At 42.3% G+C, this 21,228-nt stretch overlaps 1 protein-coding gene across 1 annotated transcript; it reads right to left on the bottom strand.

Moving 5' to 3' along the window:
- Window positions 1–8,849: 8,849 nt before the first annotated feature.
- LOC132456601 (putative nuclease HARBI1) lies at window positions 8,850–10,321 on the bottom strand. The gene is made up of 4 exons (XM_060051013.1): window positions 10,253–10,321; window positions 9,606–10,136; window positions 9,276–9,491; window positions 8,850–9,114 (listed from the first exon to the last, which is right to left on the bottom strand). The coding sequence occupies exons 1-4, from the start codon at window positions 10,319–10,321 to the stop codon at window positions 9,112–9,114; spliced, it is 819 nt and encodes a 272-aa protein (XP_059906996.1). The 3' UTR covers window positions 8,850–9,111.
- Between the last annotated feature and the right edge of the window lie 10,907 nt (window positions 10,322–21,228).

Consider the following 21,228-nt stretch of genomic DNA (forward strand, 5'->3'; position numbering starts at 1 on the left):
CCTCAGCCTCCTACTTCCGTTCGAGGTGAATAAGGCGAGCCCCGGAGAACAACACCTAGGCCGTTTCTCAATTCCTAGCACGCGTACTACGGACTCGATGACTTGCAAGCACGTACTTGGCAAGTCTGTACTTCAAGCACATACTTGCGAGCACGCGAATACGTACCTGCGATTGGAACAGCAGCGGACTCGATGACGTCACCACCTCTGCTCGTCCGTTAACTGTGCTACGGCCTCATTTAGGCATATACTACTGAACAATATAAACAAATGATATTAAACAAAATCACAGCCTCTTTCATTTTCAAATAGTATGTAAATATTCTGAATGAATAAAAATTGAAAAGATATGCGTGTCCTGTCATGTGTATAAGCTATACACACACGACTTTATATATATTTATATATTATCTTATATTATTATTATTATTATTATTATATTATATAAATATATATATAAGTTAAGAGTAACTTAAGCTACAGTTGTGCGTCTTCTCCATATTGTCCGCCATCGTACTGCTGCGAGTGCGAAATGCATCCTGGGATTTATAGCGATTGCAAGCACACACGGGCTGTTTCCCAAAGTGAAGGCTGCAGCCTTGCTAGGACGCGTCCTTGCTAGTCGCGTCCTATGGAGATGAGACTAGAGTGCTAGATCGAGTGCTTCCTAGCATTTGTAACGTCGGACTTTGGGAACGACTTGGTAGTGTGGAAGCGCTTCCGCTTCCGCTTTTTAATACTGCGTGTCCGCCAGGGACGCAGGAAGTGGGGTGCTCCGGGTGCTGCAGCACCCCCCTAGTGGACAACAGACGCAACTACAACACGTGAACTCAGGCAATGCCGCGGGGTCATCCGATTACATACAGCACCCAGTGCCGCCGCTCCCATAACGCGCACTACGCGCTGCGCGTAGGGCCTCAAGTCCTGAGGGGGCCCCCAAAAAAAAATAATATTAAATTATTACTTTTTTATTATTTCTTCCCCCGTCAACCATTGTTTGCACCCCCCCCGTCGTCCCCCGTCCCCCCGTCAACAATTGTTTGCACCCCCCTCCCCCCCCCCCCCCCGTCAACAATTGTTTGCACCCCCCCACCCCCCCCCCCGCTCAACAATTCAGCAGTCAGCACCCCCCACTTCATATGACTTCCTGCGTCCCTGGTGTCCGCTTGTAAACACATGTGCGCTTATGAATAATACATGGCAGCAATCAAGCTGATCGATATTTATTTGACTTTTGTCTGTTATGAATGCGGTCATGTCTCCTTCGCATGGAGCTGTCACGTTAAAATTGTACCGGGGGCGAAAATCTTACCGGCCTACGTCATCGTTTGTTTACATCCTGACAACCTGCCCGGCAACAGACGACGCGATGCAGAAAACATGTTTCCAAACTACGAAATAACATAATACAGATAGCGGATCGCTTTCTGTATTATGATAGATAGCGATAACACTTGTTTTTACTTTATATTTGTATTGTATTTAATTGTTTAATCGAAACAATAAAAAAATTTGCCCGCAAGACGGGCGATCGCGTCAAATGACAAATGTTTTGCCCGCGAAACGGGCGATCGCGTCAAATGACGTAGGAGGGTTCTTGAAACATAATACAGATAACGGATTGCTAGATAACACTTGTTTTTACTTTATATTTGTATTGTATTGAATTGTTTAATCGAATTTAGCTAGTAAACTGAGTGTTTTAAGCAGGTTTCATAGTCTAGAATGTTCAAGAACCTTCCTACGTGATTTGACGCGTCATTTGACGCGATCGCCCGTTTCGCGGGCACATTTTTTTATTGTTTCGATTAAACAATTAAATACAATACAAATATAAAGTAAAAACAAGTGTTATCGCTATCTATCATAATACAGATAGCGATCCGCTATCTGTATTATGTTATTTCGTCGTTTGGAAACATGTTTTCTGCATCGCGTAGTCTGTTGCCGGGCAGGTTGTCAGGATGTAAACAAACGATGACGTAGGCCGGTACAATTTTCGCCCCCGGTACAATTTTAACGTGACAGAGCCTCTTTGGGGAAGTCACAAAAGCTTTGTTGTGGTTGATCGAATTGTCTTTATTAAAAGGAAAATCCATTCAATTTTGAAGTGAAATTGTCTGAGAACTTAATTCATGCATCACATTTACAGTACGGTTGATTACTATTATGCAGGGGGAAAAAGGCAAAGAAAGAGATGATAAACGTGTATTTATTTGGATATATTATTTAACTGATCTGGGCCCCGTTTCCCGATAACGATGGATCCACGCTCGTACGATCATTCTCACGATGGATCTTGCGATCCATCGTCAATTTCTTTGGAGCGTTTCCCGAAACTCCTCTTAACGTGAACGCGCATTCGCTGCACTCACGACGTCGTAGGATTGTAACTGTCTACTGACACGGTGCTGAAATGGGCTCCGTAGGAGGGGGAGACGCAGGAATGTCGCAGGAAAATTGTGTTAAAAAGGGTTAAAATATATCCCCATCAAGGACAACAGCAGAGTAGCCTACGAAAAAAATAGACTGCAATTATATGAATGCTAAAGACATTAAAACACAATTGATTAGGCTTAAACCGACATATATCAGTCCTAATCCTGAATGCATTATGCGTTTCACGGCATTTTCCCCCCTTAAATAATTCCTCTTCACACCTGTGAATAACCCGGGAGACGTCCATGATGAGGAATACAACGAAGCCCACCGTCTGGCCCGGTGCATCGTTGAGCGCACGATCGGGAGGTGGAAGTTGCGCCTTAGATGCCTTCACAAGTCAGGCGGAGGGCTCCAGTTTTCTCCGGCCAAGTCATGCGCCGTGATATGTGTGACGGCTATGTTGCACAACATTGCAGCTAAGGCTGGGGTGGCATTGCTTGAACCGGAGGACGTTGAGGACGATGACGATGAGGAAGATCGGTGTGAGGACGGCCTCCCTCATAACTACGCGGCTGGTTTTCATGCTCGTCGAATAGTGATTGAGACTTTTTTTTAACCCCCTCCACCCTCCCTCATGTCACTAAACATTCCCGTCAACGTGACCAATCCCCACCATATCCCAGCCTTTTGCCTGCTCCTTTGCTTGTTTTTTATAATTTTTTTTATTTATTTATTTATTTATTTTTTTCATTTATTTTATTTCGTTATTTTTTTATTTTTTTAATTTAATTTATTTTTTACATTATTTTAATGCTACGTTTTATGAGTAGCCTATGTCAGTCTGCACAAATCCCCCCACTTTCTCTCACACATTTTGAGTGCCCTGCCTGCGCAAACATTTTCTGGACTGTCCCATTTTATTTTGGGCATTTTAACATCTTTATTAATAAATTAATTAATAATCTTTATTAATTACCAAACTAAGAACATAAAGGCGCAATGCGTTTTAATAAAAGGCATCCAATATACGGAATGTCCGATGGTGACGCCACTGAGGCTATAACTGACGATGCTCTTAGCGTCCTACGAGTACCTACGAGCACCCCTGGAGTACTCGTTCGCTACGAGCGTTTTCAAGACGTTCGTTCCCTACGATGCTTTCGGGAAACGCGGTGAAAACTCTACGATGCCCTTTCGACGCACTTCACGATCCACTTAGGCTAACGACGCTTTCGGGAAACGGGGCCCTGATTCATTCATTCATATATGCCTACAATCTACCAGTGCTTTGAACACATAAGTATATCATATAAAATACAATTAAATACGTTCATTAAAAATTACAAACATTGCAAATGATCGGTTGTGCATTAATTGTACAACATTGGATAGTGGCACTATCCCTTCCACCGGTAAACAAATGTTTGTGCGCCACCCTAAGGCGCACAAAAGCCTCCGTTTGCTGGGCTGACCCTAAAAAAAAAACGATTCAACACAAACATAAAATAGGTATACATAAATAATGTAATCTTGTGAGCGAGTAAATTTACATTGGTGACAGTGGTGTTTAACACCAGCTACGTCCATGCAAAATATAGCAACGTATCATTAAGTTGCAAAAACGTTTGAAAAGTGGCACAGGTCTTTAGGCTTGATTATTTGCATTAACATGATGAATCTATAAAAAGCAATACGGCACAAAATATTTCTGAAAACTAATATAACTTCACTTCGTTTGAACGTGTACTGCTCTGCTATTTTCAAGAACCCGCCCAGTGAACGCAGAGGATTGTGGGTAGTTTTGGCTCGTCTAGGATGCAGTGATGCATCCTTGAAAAATCTCGGAATTCTCAAAAACAAAGGACGCAAAAATGGCGCGGCTTTCGAGTGTCCTCAACATTGGAACAGTGCTTGTCGGCGTTCTATGACGTAGCGTCCTTAAAAGGGCGGCCGTTGAGCATGCTTCCTTGACATTGGGAAACAGCCACGAGCCACCTCCGATGCATGCTTGGTGAAACGGCGAGATCGAGCACGCATCAAGAACATTTCCGGGTTTTACGACAGTACTCGCTTGATGCGTGTTTCGAATTGGAACAGTGCTCGGGCAACGACTGATGACGTTTCACGAGTCCACGAGCACGCACAAGTACGCGAATTGAGAAACGGCCCCTGGCATAGACATCATATAGGTAGACGCCGCCTCCACTGCTTCAGCCCGTTGCCTCGGCGAAACGCGTCGCCGCCATATAGGTACGGGAGCTCTCTGAAGCCAGAGGTCTGTCAGACGTGTCAAACAAGCGCAAGTTGCCAGGAGCTGCGGTTTATCTGGATAAAAATCACGATAACCTTTTACATTTCGCAACCAATTTCATGGAGTATTCAAGGGTTTATGCTCTACGTGAAGTGTGTGAAAAAGATTTGCCTCTACGTTACTTTGAATCTCGCTAGTTAAATCGCCAGTCATACATGTGCATGGGTCTATGATAAACGCTCACTTTTCTTGCACAGCCCGTGCACTTTGAAAATACTGAGAAGATCTATAAACTATCGAAATAGTGCTTCTTTAGTTACTACGTATTGACCATCATTAAGAGAAAGAGCATACATCAAATAGTGAGAAACTGGCAGTCAGTGTGTTTTTCATAGTTTAAAGGCACCCAGTGCAACTTTATGTAAACATTCAATGAAAAACAAACATTCAATTTCTAGTCTTTTTTACACGTAGTAAGTTTCAATAACTCCATACCATTACATATCGACATTCAAGGAGCAAAGATGAGACGTCGTTGTGTGGTGAGAACTGATAGAAAATCGTAAACAACAACAATCGCCGGTGGGGAGAAGCCATTTTTCCATTGACTGGAAGCCTGCTTTATTTATTGTAGGTTACAAAAAATAAAGAAAATGGCGGCATTGTTGTCGTTATCGATTTTGTATCAGTTCTCACCACACAACAACGTCTCATCTTTGCTGCTTAAATGTCGGTATGTAATGGTATGGAGTTATTGAAACTTACTAAGTGTAAAAAAGACTAGAAATTGAATGTTTATTTTTAAGCCTCGAAAGTTGCACTGGGTGCCTTTAATAGTTCCTTTTCAAGTATGTGCATTAAGAAACCTTGAACAGTGCAATTGGCAATACACATTTATTTCACAAATCAACATTACCAAAAAAAGCTATATATTTCTATAGCAGTAAAAATATACACATCCCAATATATACATACACATCTCAATAGTTGAACTGTAATATAAATAACATAGCATATATATAATATAATATAATGACTCAGTATAATGTGCAATGGAATAACATATATATGATATATATAATATGTGAAACAATATAATATATTTTAAGTATAGGTATATATTCATATTATATAATATATATATATTTGTACATTTGTACAATTTGACATAATATACAATCATTCTCATAACATTTTCACATCTATGCAGTGCAATTGACACAATATATAATTTCACACAATATATTATATAATATAATGATTGAATCTAGGCTAGAACCCTTTAAAAAGTATTGTCTTGCTGAGCTTTTTTCGACTGTTGCCAGTCTGTAATTGCAGCGTGCTCAGTTTTGCAATGGGGTGCAGCCACTTACCACTGTCTCCTCAACTGCTTCTCTTTGGGAAACCTTAAAATTGCGAGAAAGGTTAGCTAGCCAGTCAGTCAGATTCATAATACAGATGTATCTTTAAAAAAACAACAACATTTAAATAGAAATAATCGTGACATTTTTTCCGTAGTTTCATTCATTACGTGACACCTTCATATATTGTAGAACCATTACATATACAGTGGCATGTTTTGAGCCTTTTTTTGTTTTATTCTAGTCTCTTTTTTAAATACATCACAGAGAGAAATTAAGGCCAGTCGCTCAGCCGAAACGCAGCTTTCCGTCGCGACCATAAATGCTATATAATTACATTATACATACATTGTAATTACTCACAAGCAAGTAGTGGTAGATTATATATATATATATATATATATACTGTATATCCTATATTTCTTGACAATATTATCTCCTGTTGACGAACGATAGAATAAGGCTTTGCTCACCATGTCCATTTCACGTTAGACTAGCTATAGTCTGATTCTGGTGGCAACTTAGCTGTCTCAACAGCTCTTAGCTCTCAACATAACACATGATCTACGTGACATGACTGAATTTTACAATTACAAATAGAAACAATTGTTTTGTCTTACTTGTGAAAGGTAGCCCAATTCCTTGCGATCTTGTTTGAATCGTCCTGACGGTGGTGCACCCCCAAGCGGCGCATGAAGTAGGCATCTTCACTCCGAAGACGAAATAACTCCCGTACCAAGATGGCGCCGACGATTTATGCCGTCCAAGGCCGAAGGGGGCGTCTACCTATATGGGCTGTGTCCCAATTCCTAGGACGCATCCTTCGAAGGCTGCATTCGAAGGATGCGTCGACGCCGATTGCGTCACAGGAATTGGGACAGCCAAGTGCTGTCCCAATTCCAAGGGTCCTTCAAATGCGGCCTACGAATGCAGCCTTCTTTTCCCGGATTTGAAGGATGCATCGGCTGTATCCTTCGCGGCCCAACGTATCCCAAGATCCTTCACGGCCCAACGTATCCCTCCCAAGATTCATTGCGCATTCAATCCAAAAAATAAAACAACAATGGCGGAGAATGTGGATTTGACTTTTTCATTTAAATGTAAGTATTTGGTTTCCTGTCACTCGAGTATTTAACGATACAAATGTTAAAATACTAATTTGTATCGTTAAAAACACAAATAAGTTATCCTTAAAACTTATTTCATTAAAGTAATAGGCAATATAAGTAAGGTAACGTTACAGTTAGTGAAGCTGTAACGGTAACTAAGAACACCCGTTAAGCCCTATAGTTTTAAATTTAAGCGGTCAAAATGGTTTTATTTACCGAAATTGGGGCGATTATATAGATAATTTGCTATTCTGTAACGTTAGATAAATGGACCAACGCGAACACAGGTTGTGGACCCTGGTTTTTTTCAGACCGTAACGTTACAGACATTGGGATTGATTACACAGCTAACTTGGTTATTTTGCTATTTAAGCTGCTTTTGTTTGTTAGTGTAAAGTAAAACTAATTCTAACATTTGGTTTTGCTTCAAGGAGCAAGGAGCATACTGCTCAATGTATCAAACTCAGGGGGGAGAACGACGAGCTCTTCACCGGGGTGAAACATTCGGCGAGTGTGGCTTGGGGGTAAGGAAACAATCGTTTATTTATATCGTAAGTTAGTTTATAAAAATTATTATAGGCCATTTGTATATCTACATTTGACCATCTTGTAAAGGTTAGTTAAATTAGCCCTCATTGAAAAGCAGGACAGATACAACATCCACAGAAATCGTTTACTACGATGTCCTATTTTGGGTTATTAAAGAAAGACAAAAAAAAGTCACAGCTCGCTTCAGTACTAGACAGCACTCGAAAAACACACAAAGAAAAAGGGTGTTTTGACTTCTACTGGTTGTCTTATTATTATGGGCTTCATATAGGATGAGGGCTAATTTAAATGTAACCTTTACAAGATGGTCAAATGTATATATTATAAATGGCCTATTGTTAACATGGGCTATTAACATGATTGATAAATGTGTCTCTTGTTTTCTCTGATTAATAATCTCTCTGTGTTTAGGACAATTCTGGAGAAAATAGGCCTGCAGGGGAATGTGACTCCCCTGCAGGCAAAGAAAAAATGGGATAATTTAAAAAAATATATATAAAGTATGTACAGGTCATTTTAAATATACATTATTTGTTTTAACCATGCAAGTTAATAAACACTTTTGCTGAAATTTGTTTTGATACTGCTGTTGTTGTTAACTGCCATGATTGATTTCCTCTGCCTTAGGATTGCAAGTATCCAGGGTCAGGAGAGGGGGTAGGTGGGAAACCCACTGCTGCCACTTGGCCCTGGTTTGTCCTCATGGATGAGGTATTGGGACAGAGGCATTCCACCAACCCCCCTGTCCTAATTGCCTCCATCCCTGAGGACACACCAGGGCCAAGTACGGCAGTGGTGGATTTGGAGGTGGGGGAGAAGGATGAGGAGGAGAGCAGGTCCAGGAGGAGGTCCAGAAAGAGGGACAGAGAGGACGAAATGTTCGAATTGATTAAAGAGGACATGAGGCTGAACAGGGAGGCAGAGGAGAGAAGAGCCCAGGAGAGCAGGGAGAGAATGGACCGTTTTTTTTCAATTTTGGAGCGTATTGCTGACAAATAATTTCAGTTCTGTTAACATTGTTTATTATTATTATTTAACTTATTTTACTATTTATTATTTAACTTATTTAACTATTTATTAACTCACTTTTTTATTAACTATTTATTATTAACTAATTTATTTGTATAAAACTTATAAAACATGTATAAAACAATAAAACTATTTACAACAAAACATTCATGTGACTATTTACAACAATTATTATAAAACTACAATATAAACTTATATATATATACTATATACTTGGAAAACTACTATATACAAAAACATAATGATTCAGCAGAGCAGGGAGCCCCTGGTGGTGCTGCTGGACCCGGATGGGCTGCCACATTAAAGACCCTGGTGTCTCCTGTCAGTGGGACATCCAGGGTTGGTCTCCAGAGTGTACTGGATATGCCTCTCTCCACTGTCCACCGCACCGAATGGGTTAGCAGGGCTGACTCAATCGACGGCTGCCATGTCACTAAAATATATTTGGAAAAGGTCAAGAATAAGAGTGCATACTAAATACTACACAACCTTATTTTGACAAAATAAATCTTGCCACAAATTATTTGAACGGGTAAAACTATTCTACAAAACATTTTAAATAAATAGAAATAGCTTTTCAATTATATTACTTGCCTGTATATATTGGTGGTCAGGGGGGGCCTCCTCCAGGGCAGACACCTCTGCAGACAGCTGGTCCCGCCAGGAAGCACCACTGACTGCCTCCAAACCATCGCCCCCCTCATCCTCCTCTACATCGTCCTCAGGCTCATCCTCCTCCTCCTCCTCTGGGGCCATGATGTCATCGGCCCCAAGGCAGATGTTGTGGAGGATGGCACATGCTGTTATGACCTGAAATGGTAAAGAAAAGAAATGAAAAAATTATATATGCCTCCTGAGAAAATAATAAATGTTTTTTTGATTTACTCTTAGTATTCTAAAAAATCCTGTTGAGTGATTACTTACGTGAGGTACGAAGGTGTGGTGCACCTCCAGCGCTTGCAGGAAGATGGCCCTGAACCTGGTCTTCATCATTCCAAAAGCACGCTCTATAATGGAGCGTGCCCTGGAATGATGCCAGTTGAAGCGCTGGGCTCCCACACCTCGCACTGGCCTCTTGTAGGGAGTGATGAGGGGTAGTGGGTGTTGGAGGCAAGGGTACCCGCCGTCTGCAAGGATGAAGTGCCCTGGAGGAGGGTAGAGTGACCTATACAGTGGGCTGTGGCGGAGGACTCTGGAGTCATGGACTGATCCAGGCCAGCCCACGTACGTATCAAGGAAGCGGCCCTGATGGTCACAAACAGCCTGCAGAATTATGGAGGAAAACAGTTTCCTGTTCCTGTAGCAGTGACCATCAGGGCCGCTCGGTGGCTTGATACGGACATGGCAGCCGTCGATTGCTCCCGCTGCTTTCCCAAAAGCGCGGTGTCTTGCCAGCCCTGCAAACCCATTGGTCACTGCCACCAGGTCTTCAGGGGTCTTCGGGAGGTGGATGACCTTAAGATAGGATAGGATAAGAACAACTTTATTATCCCACACAGGACATTTACTTGTTACAGCAACTCAAGAGTCAAAGATAGAGGAAATTAGTGATAAAATAAATATAAATATACTTTGTGGCGAATGGCCACCACCTCCTCAGTGACCCTGTGGACTATGCGGTGGACAGTGGAACGAGGCATCCCGAACACTCTGGAGACCACCCTGTATGATGTCCCACTAGCCAGCCAGAATAGAAACACCAGGGTCTCAATGGTGGCACCCCATCCATGGCTCCGCTCCTGGCCGAGAAGGTCCAGCAGCACTGCCAGGGCCTCCCTGCCCAATCGGAAATCCGTTTTGGTGTCCTGGCTATTAAAATAACGGTCCAGGACAGGAACCGTTGGATTGATCCTGCAGTACACGGGTCTGGGCTGTTTAGTGAAAGAAACAGAAGTAAAACTGTTGAACAATAGCTGGATATTAAGTGTGGAGAGTTTAGATAGATAATGCTTAAATATATATGTATATATCTATCGTTATCTATCTATGCAATATATATATACAGTATAGGTTTTGCGCTCAGGACCGGAGACTGATGCAGACTAGAGCTAGCCCCCCAGAGCTAGCTCAAGCTAATGCTGCGTTCAGGACAACCCGGAACCCGGAAACCAGAGAGCGCAATTTGACGAAAAGGCAAAGTAGCGTCACCATGAGTGATGATAAGGCAGCAAAGCTTGCCGCAGAACTAGATGAACTAAAGAACAGTCTAGCAGGTAATCGGAAGATGGATATTAACATGGAGTACGGGGATATGGATCCCAAGAACTCAAAGACATCTCTTTTTATCCTCGCAAAGGATTTCTACAAGTTCTCATTGAAGGCCTTAGATGAGCTAAAGAAGGTGTCGGCCGACTCCAGCTGTGACTCTGATGTTCCTGCACTTGTTAGGAAAGAGATAACAGACCTACTCCCTGGCCTATTGAAAGAGGCTCTGAGTGATCTCAGAACTGCACCAGTGAGTGCCCCCAACGTCACGGAGACTAGCGACCAGCCGAGCGAGACCTACAGCCTTTTCCTCGAGAGGCAAGTGGTAGGAGATGAAGAACCTAAGAAGATATCTCACCAGGAATATGTGGACGTAGTGAAGCGAGATCTCAAGACCTCTGTACCCACGATCCCTATTCTGAAGACTCAACACCATGAAGTTAAAGGAGCTGTTAACATGACTTTCTCGACCAAGGAGCACCGGGACAGTGCAAAAGAAGCTCTGGAATCGAAGTACAAGGCTACCTCAAAGACCACAGAGAGAAAGAAGCTGGATCCTAAGCTGACAATGTTTGATCTGGAGGCTGAGTACAGCTTCGACTGCCAGGAATACGGACACATGAGTGGCTCTCCGTACTGTAAGAAGAAAAGTACACCTGTCTGCTCGTATTGCGCTGGTTCACACACTTCTAAAGACTGCCAAAGACGCAAAAGTAAGGATACTGCCGCTATCAAGTGTAGTAACTGCAGCCACAGCAACAACAAGAGAGAGAAGGATAAGTGTAGGACACACACAGCAGCTGATAGGCTCTGTCCCTTCCACGTCAAAGAGAGAGCTCAGATCATGGGGAGGACCTTCGGGAGTGATGAGGCAAAAAACTACTATGTTCAGAGGTCAAGGGATCTTCAAAAAGAACTTGGGATAAACTAATACTGGCAAGTTTCAACGCACACTCCATTGTGAACAAAACAGTTGGTGTTCTTGAGCATCTTGCAGACCAGGAGATTGATATATGCTTTGTTCAGGAGACTTTCCTCCGGCATGCAGATACTGCAAAGCTACAAGAGATCAAAGACTATGGCTGGGGAATAGTTTCTGACCCACGGAAGCACCGTTCTGGAGGGGGTATTGCTGTTATCTACAACAAAAACCTCAAGCTGAAGTCCAATACTAATGTTAAGAAATACAAATCCTATCAAGTAATGGAGACTGTTATCGAGACCGAGAGTGCGATGCTACGTCTGGTAAATATCTACAGGCCACCGTACACGAAGAAGGCTCGGTATACTGAGTGTTTTTTCCTTGAGGAATTTAGTGATTACCTCTCTGACCTCTCCAATAGGCCTATGTCACATTTCCTGCTTCCGGAACGCGTAGTAGGGTAACCCAACTTCCGGTCGCGTCCAGCAGCAACAACAACAATGGCATCCTCCGTTCGCAGTTGCTCTTGTAGTGTACCGTGTTGCTCTACATCAGCACGTAGACAGCCATACCTAAGCTTCCACGCTTTCCCGAAGGACGAAATACTCCGCAAGATTTGGGTGAGATTAATAAGGAGGGATGAGGGGCCTTCTTTTATTATTCGCACGGGCAGCACCTACGTTTGCAGTTTGCATTTCGATCAGGAGAGCATCTACGTCTCGAAAAGTGGTCGGAAGAAACTTATAGCCAATGCTACACCAACCCGGTTTTCCTAGAATAACTGGGGGGAGGATCGGACCCGTCGCCAGTCAGTTTTTGACCGTGTTAACACACGCCTAGGAGTAGTGGGTGGCGCGGTGGAAGAGTATGAACACTCAGCTGCCGACATGGCCGTCGATGATCACGAAGCTGCCTCAGACCATAACTACGGCCGCGTGGGAGTTGTGGATGATGCTGCTACTGCTGCTGCCGAAAACATTAGGCTACTGGAAGCTAAAGTGAGAGCTTTAGAAAGCCAACTGAGGGACCTGACCTGTACATTTACCATCAACAGGTACTGTGCGACTGACGACGAATTCCGATTCTACACCCGCTTTCCGTCTGAGAGAGTGTTTTGGGCATTTTGGAAATCGGTAGCCCCCTCAGCTTCCAGGTTAGTCTACTGGAGTAGAGCCCAGAGGTCAACTGATGTCATGGGACTGGAGAAGCCAAGCCCTAACAGGAGACTGCCACTTGTTGATGAACTCTTTCTCTACTGCTGTCGCGTAGCTATTGGGATGAAAGAAAAGGTGATAGCAGACATATTTGGCATCAGCACCACCACTGTGAGCAGAGTCATCATCACATGGACCAACTCCCTGTTCCTTGTCTTGGGGTCAGTGCCAATTTGGATGACAAGGGAACGAGTGCAAGCAACAATGCCATCAAAGTTTGCCCAGTACTGTCCTAACGTGCGAGTTATTCTAGACTGCACAGAAATCAGGTGTGAGGCACCCTCATCACTCACCCTCCAATCAGAAACATTCTCCCACTACAAAAACACCTTCAAAGGTCTGATTGGCATTGCTCCATGTGGAGTTATCACCTTCATTTCAAAGCTGTACACTGGTTCCATATCAGACAGAGAAATCACACAGCAGTCAGGAATCCTTGGTCTGCTTCAGCCAGGAGATGCATGCATGGCTGACAAAGGCTTTGTCATCGACAAGATGCTATCTGAAGTTGGGGCCCCCCTCATAATGCCACCATTTAAAAGAGGCGCCAGGTTCACCAAAGAGGACACCGAAAAAACCCAGAATATCGCACGACTCAGAATCTTGGTGGAGAGGGCCATCAGAAGGGTCAAAGAATATCACATCTGGGACACGACCATACCTCTGACTCTTTCAGGCTCCGTCAATCAGCTTTGGGTAAATTGTTGCTTGATTTCTAACTATCAAGGTCCTTTAGATGTGAAGGGTGATGTCCCAGTGTGACACATTAAAACACACATATGACATGACTATTTTTAAAACGTTTATTAATGTTCTTTGTTGAAATGAAACTAATAGTTCTAACAGAAATGAAATGGTTTGTGTCCTTTTCAAATGTTCGTTTCCAGTTCTTTTTATAAATATACATTTACATTTATACATATTTACATTTAACAGAAAGAAATTGTGTGTTACCTTAAACAAATGTTCAGGAATGTTCGATTCCAATTCTATGATTAAAATGTAATTTTACATATACGGTATATATATTTACATGTTACAGAAAGAAATGTTCTGTGTGTTACGTTAAAATGTTCAGGAATGTTCGTTTCCAATTCTTTAATTACAATTTAATTGTACATATATACTAGTGCTGTCAGTTAAATGCGTTATTAATTTAGTATTTTTTTTCTTTGGCTCAAAACAAAGAAGCAGTAGCCTGACTGCTATGTTCAAGGCAGTATGTTTGTATGTTCATTGTTTAATTGCACTATAGGCTTTATTTTTTTGTATCGTCCTGTTTTGATCAGTATATGCTAATGTTGTTATCAAAAAAAACATTTGCACAAGGCAAGCCGATGCACTTCTCCATGTTGATAAGAGCATTAAAATGAGAACAATTAATGGGACAAAAAGATCAAGTGATATTTAGCATAGAAAAAAGATTTGCGATTAATTGTGAATTAACTATGACATTAATGTGATTAATCGCAATGAACTATTTGAAACGCTTGACAGCACTAATATATACATATTTAAATTTAACAGACTACTAAATTGTGAGAACACAGTTTACCACATTAACAGTGGATTAAGGAACAAAATATGAGAACAGAATCTGCAACAGCAGATATAAAACAAAACATGACAATCTGCAACAGCAGATCTGGAGAGAGAGCATTTTGGAACAAAAATTGGGGTGTGTGTGTCCCTCGGCCATATTTACTTGGCATTCAGGAGGTATGTGTCCATGTACGTGTTAAAATAAAACAGATCTAATTTAACTTTCATCTCATTAATGAATGATTCATCATGCCAAATTCTTTCCACTGTCAGGTCATTTTTTGTTGACGTAATGAAATCGCACCACGACAAACCAGTGATGGCCATCTGGCCTTGCACCTGCCGGTAGTATCTGTGGGTGTTTTTAAGTTTGGCCTTACCGTTCACAAACTTCACATGCTTGACCTCTGTTATACTGTCCACATTTGGACATTTGACTTCAGCTAAGCCAAAGGGGGGGGTTGCAGTGGGATCATACACCCTGGCATCAGGGCTAGCCCCGAGGTAAAACGCCTCAGGATGGACAACAAATCCAGAAGGATAGACATTTACATTACACATGTCACTGTACTGTCGCAACACTGCTGGCTCGAGGTCGAGACCCCTTTTCATTTCCCCCTTTATGATCCTCAGTGCGAGAGCCTGAGCAGAGGACTCCCCTCTCAGAGCAACCACTTCCCCAAACCTACTGGAAGTTACACGGGGCAGCCGGACTTCCTTCCACATAGGATTCTCTGACTGCTCCCTTGTGTGCTCTTCAATTAAAGTGGCCAATTCAGAGGTGACTTCTAAAGTCTGAAGGTGATGGAACTGGAGGTATGTGGAAACAAATTGTAGGGGTCGTTCAAATGTATAGCCTAACAAGGGGAGTTGTGGGAATGAGGGGGCTTCTGGGTGCTTAATCATTTCTTTGGATATTTCTTGGGGGGCATTGATAGGAAAGAACCGAACCATGAGGGACTGGTCCAAACTTAGAGTCCACTAAGGTAAGGTCGGCCAGGTCACATACGATCTTGCAAATTCCCGGTTGAGGTAGAAGGTCTCGCAGGTCATCTCCGACAGACAGCACCGCAGGGTCAGGAAGGGGTCATACAAGTAACAGGAAACATTAATCATTAAATATTTTACACATGTAAGTGTCAAATATAATACATAATCTGCAGGTTTTCATATTATGGCCATATTGATATACCGGGAAGGCTGGAATGGCATCTGCAACTAGGCTATGTCGGTTTGTCTATTGGAGGGTGTATAAAACAATAAAGACAGTCTACATATTCAAAAGAGGTGGTGCACACAGGTCCTTTGTTATATCACCAAAGTGTACTGAAATAGCAAGAAAAGATATGTGGTAATTAAAATAACATGAATAATAATTTCCAAACATTTCAGGCTTCGGCCCTTCGTTGACTATTTAAATACACTTTGGTGATATAACAAAGGACCTGTGTGCGCCACCTCTTTTGAATTTATAGAGCATATATTTCCGTCCTAATTAATAAAATGATAAACTACATTACCTGGGTAGGCTCGATACAGCGTTGATTTAACGCTAGTGCGTCCAACTGCCTTGGGTTTTCTGACCACAAGTTGGTCAGTGGGTTCAGTGGAATCCCCTGGAGCAAAAAGAAAAAAGATATCGGCACATAAATCATATTATCAGTGTAGCAACACTTAAGTCAGTGTTAGTCACGTCTGTCTATAAACTAGAACTTAAAATACTATTATTGAGTAGACTATACAGGATGTTTGGCTAGGCCTGAGGGATACACATTAACCTGTGTCCTTGGTCGGTGCCACGACTGCAGAACACTGGTGCACGACAGAGGTGTTGGCACGCTTTTCTCCCCTGTGAATTGGTAGTGTTGTGTCTGGAAAAGGTTTGCAACCACGTGGTTGCATAACGCCTCTCCAGCAGCACATGAACAGGAGCATCCATTCAATTCCACAGGTGTGGCAGCACTCAGCACAATCTAGACATGGAGAACATACTTCAGGGAATATATATATTTATACACCTTGCTTTACACAAGGTAAATTGTGAGAACACAGTTTACCACATTAACATCAGTGGATTAAGGAACAAAATATGAGAACAGAGAATCTGCAACAGCAGATATAAAACAAAACATGACAATCTGCAACAGCAGATATAAAACAAAACATGACAATCTGCAACAGCAGAAACATTATCATCTGCAACAGCAGATCTGGAGAAAGAGAGAGCATTTTGGAACAGCAACAAGAAACAATAATAATAAAAACACACACAGACTGAACATGCAACTGAATCTGTGAAGGTCTGAAACCATGCTCTAGGCTATCCATTAGGCTACATATTACGAGGTGGGCCTGTTGTTTGAATCACAAAATGTAAATCTAATTAAAGTGGTCAGAAAGGTAGGCCTAAGTAACAGTCCGAATGATTCACAAAAGACTATGAAAAGCGAGATAGAGTTTGATTTCAGACTCAGGCCTGACTTCCTAGCACTGTAACCTGCAGGGTGTGAGGCTCATCGTTTTTCTTCTGGGAACAGTAGCAGTTCGCCCGAACTGCTACTTCCAAATTAACTAAATCTGACACTGCAGTAAGAGAGGGAAAGATTAACACACCATACAGCAAAATGTATGGGCATTGGTAGCCTATGACAGCCACCCAGCCACTATGTTCTGACATTAGCCTGGAGCTAATCTGACATACTATCGACACTTACATGTACGGTAGGCACTGGCAGTGCCTACCTACCTATACCTAACATCTTGGGGTTCGTCAGGCAAAGTTTCAGAGACACTCAAACTTAATATGTATTCCTACCAGTGTAAATAATATTTTGCGATTAATTAAAAAGGATACGTTTACTGACATGTATTACACTTAGTGCTATCTGTCACAGTCAAGCTACACAGTGTCAACAGATTTGAAACACTTACCTCTGTAATTAAAAATGTACTTCTCCCAGAAGAACTTATATCCTTTACGTAGTTTCGATGTTTCGACCCGTGAGTGCTGATTTACTATCCTTAGGACGTCGTCGTAGGACAATTTAGGAAGGTTGGAGAGGGACTTGGTCCACAGGTATCGATCTGCCTCCGCCATGGTAAACAGCTTAGCTAAGCTAAGCGGAAGAGCAGTTACCCTACTCGGCGAGCTTCTTCCGGTCTTCAATTGTTCCGTGACATAGGCCTATAAGCCAGGAACTCCAGTTATGGCCGGCGACTTCAACATACACGTTGAGCGACCTGGTGACCACTACCCTGAGAAGTTTTTGACACTACTTAGCCAACATGGACTTCAACAGTGTGTGCCACTGGTGCCAACGCACAATCTTGCAGGGACACTTGACCTTATTATCACAACAGATGGGTTTAGAGACTGTGTGCACTCTATTAGTGTTGTAGACTCGGGAACATCATCGGACCATTCTTTGGTGAGAGCAGAAGTTTCAGCTAGTGTCTCACATCTTGTTGATGATGCTAGGAAAATCAGTTACAGGGACTTTAACGAGATTGTTATTGATGATTTCAGGGAGGATATCCTACAATCGGATCTGTGTCGCTGGAGCAAGTGGTGCTCTGCGAGCCTTGAGGAATCTGTCTCTCTCTACAACAAAGTACTGCTGGAACTCATGGACAAGCACTGTCCGGTTATCAACAAGACTGTCAAGGGAAAAGATCGCCCCTGGATGGATGAGGAGCTACGTGTATAGCAGAGGAAAAGAAGGGCTGCAGAGACAGCATGGAGGAAGGGAAAAGGAACACATGATGATTACGTCAGGCTCAGGAACGGTTTCTGTGGTTTAGAGAAGAAGAAGAGGATCGCCTTTACCAGAAAGTCTCTATTAGCTTCTGCAAGTGACACAAAATCCTTGTATAAGAAAGTTTACAAGCTGACTGGTAAACAATCCCAAGTCCTGCCTTCTAGTAAAGATACAAAGAAACTTTAAGGAGTTCTTTGCAGATAAGGTGAATACCATCAGATCCAGTATTGAAGCTGAAGCTGAAGAAGAAAACCAGAGGAAACCAGCAGATGATGTACCCTGTGGGAATAAAGTGTGAAGCATTTGATCACATCAGCAAAGATTCTCTGTTGAAGTACATCTCTAAACTGTCTAGCAAGTTCTGCTGCTTAGACCCTATACCAACATTCCTCCTGAAGAAGTGCTCAAACAACACAGTCTCACTCCGAGAACGTCAAATACCGACTGTTGGCAAAGGCCCTTTAGCGTCGGTGACTGACGGGAAAGGTACCCTTTTTATTCGCTCGGTGACGGTAAAGGTACCCTTCGGCGTCTTCTGCATACGGAATGGGGGGTGCCTCACTACGTCTCTAATAGACGCTGTGAGCATCTTTCCTATTGGATAGTTTTTAGGATATTCTTCTGTGAAAATGGCGGACATACTTTTTATCCTGGGTGGAAAATATGATATTTTAGCATAGTTAAACCATTAAAAGTGTTTATGTAAACATTTTTAGCGAGAAATGTGCATTTTACTTTCATAATCGTCGTTCGGCGAATGTGAAGGATGTTTGGTTTGATAGATATGACGAAGAATATTTCATCGGGCGATAATGGCCGGCGTACAGGCATCCCGGGCTCACGAAAATAGGTGACATTGTCACGTTATTTAATCTATTGAAACGTGATCAGGTACACGTATTTCTAAATGTTCGTGTCAAAAAGCACAATTTTCAAACTCATGCATATCAATTGGAAGTATTTGTCGTGATTTGTCACTAAGCACGACTTCCATCTAAGGTTCTGTCCGGGAGCTTTCTCCCTATTGTCCCTTAAGGAGCTCCGTACAGAACATTTATTGTTAAAAATTGTCTGTGATAACTAAGAATATGACAGCTTTTCCAGTCTCACCAATATGCGCACAGATCGCACGGTTTGACACTTTCAAGATGCGTGCAGTAGCCTACATACGCCCAATGACCATTTCGTGTGCATACGATACACAAAACCCAGCATTAACTACTGTGGAGGGCGGATACGTCCATTTCGCGTGCATATGTGCATATGATACGAAAAACCCAGCATTAACTGAATGGGAGATGCAATATTTTAGGACATATTCACCATTTAACGTGTTTCTAATGACATTTCTAGCGAGAAATGTACTTTTCCCTTGAATAATCCTCAGTCAGTGAATGTGTATGATCTTTATTAATCTTTATTATCTGAATGGGAAATGCAGCTCACGTGTTTCCTGCTTTTGTGTTATTAAACCGTTACTTTATGTAACTTTTAATGATATCATCTTGTTAGAAACACGTACGTTTTCGTGAACACTGGATTACGTCGCATTTCAACATAAAATAGCGTGTTATACACACACACACACACACACACACACACACACACACACACACACACACACACACACACACACACACACACACACACACACACACACACACACACACTGCATTTCGCTGCCAAATGAATAAATACTAAGGCAGAATAAAGAATAAATTAATTCATTATCATTCAACTTCAACATGCGTTATTACAGTATAGTGGTGGAGGGATGACGTGTGTTGGCCAACCCGGAAGTGAGCGTCGCCCTGGGTTCCCTTGACAAAAAGCCAACGGGTTTTTCCATTTGATTTTGGATTATTGCAGAAAAATTAGCATCTTTGAAGCACCTCCTCAAAAACTGAAAATAAATAAAAATAACTGTGCTCCAAAGAAAGAAATGTAAACCAATGCATTCCGAATGGGAGTGTTTCTCCGATTTTTCCATGCTACACAGAACGAAATGTAAACCCATGCAAATAAAGACTTCATGGTCATAATCATTTAAATATCATTAATCTCCTGAGGGTGGTATTCTATTTTTTTCAACGGGGCTGAATCCAGTCACTTGACCGTCATGGTTGCTATGGTGGTTGCTATCCACCAGCCCCTCTAATCCTTACATGGCTCTAAAAACCACGCGGCAAATGAGCTGCCGTAAATTGTGTTGTTTTTGTCGTAAACTAGTGTCCGATGGTTAAAAAATAGACGGATATTCCAAGGTATCCTTAAAAGGCAGCTTGGATGTTTTTATTTTCTGCAGTTTAGACTTCTTCTATAACCTATTTTTGAAAGCAAAACACCAAGCTCATTGATTTAACGAGGCAGGGTTATTTGAAACAATTTATTAAATAAATATTTATGAGAGGTCATTCCTTCTCCTGAGTTTTCTTCCTATTTATGTCTAGTGTACAACCCTACTGTCCACAAGCATCACCCCCCCCTCCCCATATGGATTTGGAGAATTGTTGCCACGTCCCAGTGGTGGAGGTATCATATATATGAAAGAGGGCATTCAATTATACTACAATGATCAATTAGGAGGCCGAAGCCCTAAAGGAAGTGATGCAATAGGTGACTGGGTCGACGACATTTAAGTAAGCTTTACTTTGAGGTCTCTTATATATCAAAGGGGGTCTCATAGGACGCATACGCTTCAACCTGTGGCTCCGGCCCTACAGGAAATGACTCAGCAAGTGCTCCATCTCGTTGCACCTGCACCCAGCGGCTCGCTTGCAAGATTTTGGCCTGAAGTTATTCCCAGACCTACACCGTAGCCATCCTGTCACGCAGCGTCCTGCTACGCGGTCCACTACCTCCACCTAGTGGCCACTTGGCGCCGGTGGTTCTTCTCCTTCCACACC

Source organism: Gadus macrocephalus, chromosome 4 (genome assembly GCF_031168955.1).
Source record: "Gadus macrocephalus chromosome 4, ASM3116895v1".
NCBI classification, from domain to species: domain Eukaryota; kingdom Metazoa; phylum Chordata; class Actinopteri; order Gadiformes; family Gadidae; genus Gadus; species Gadus macrocephalus.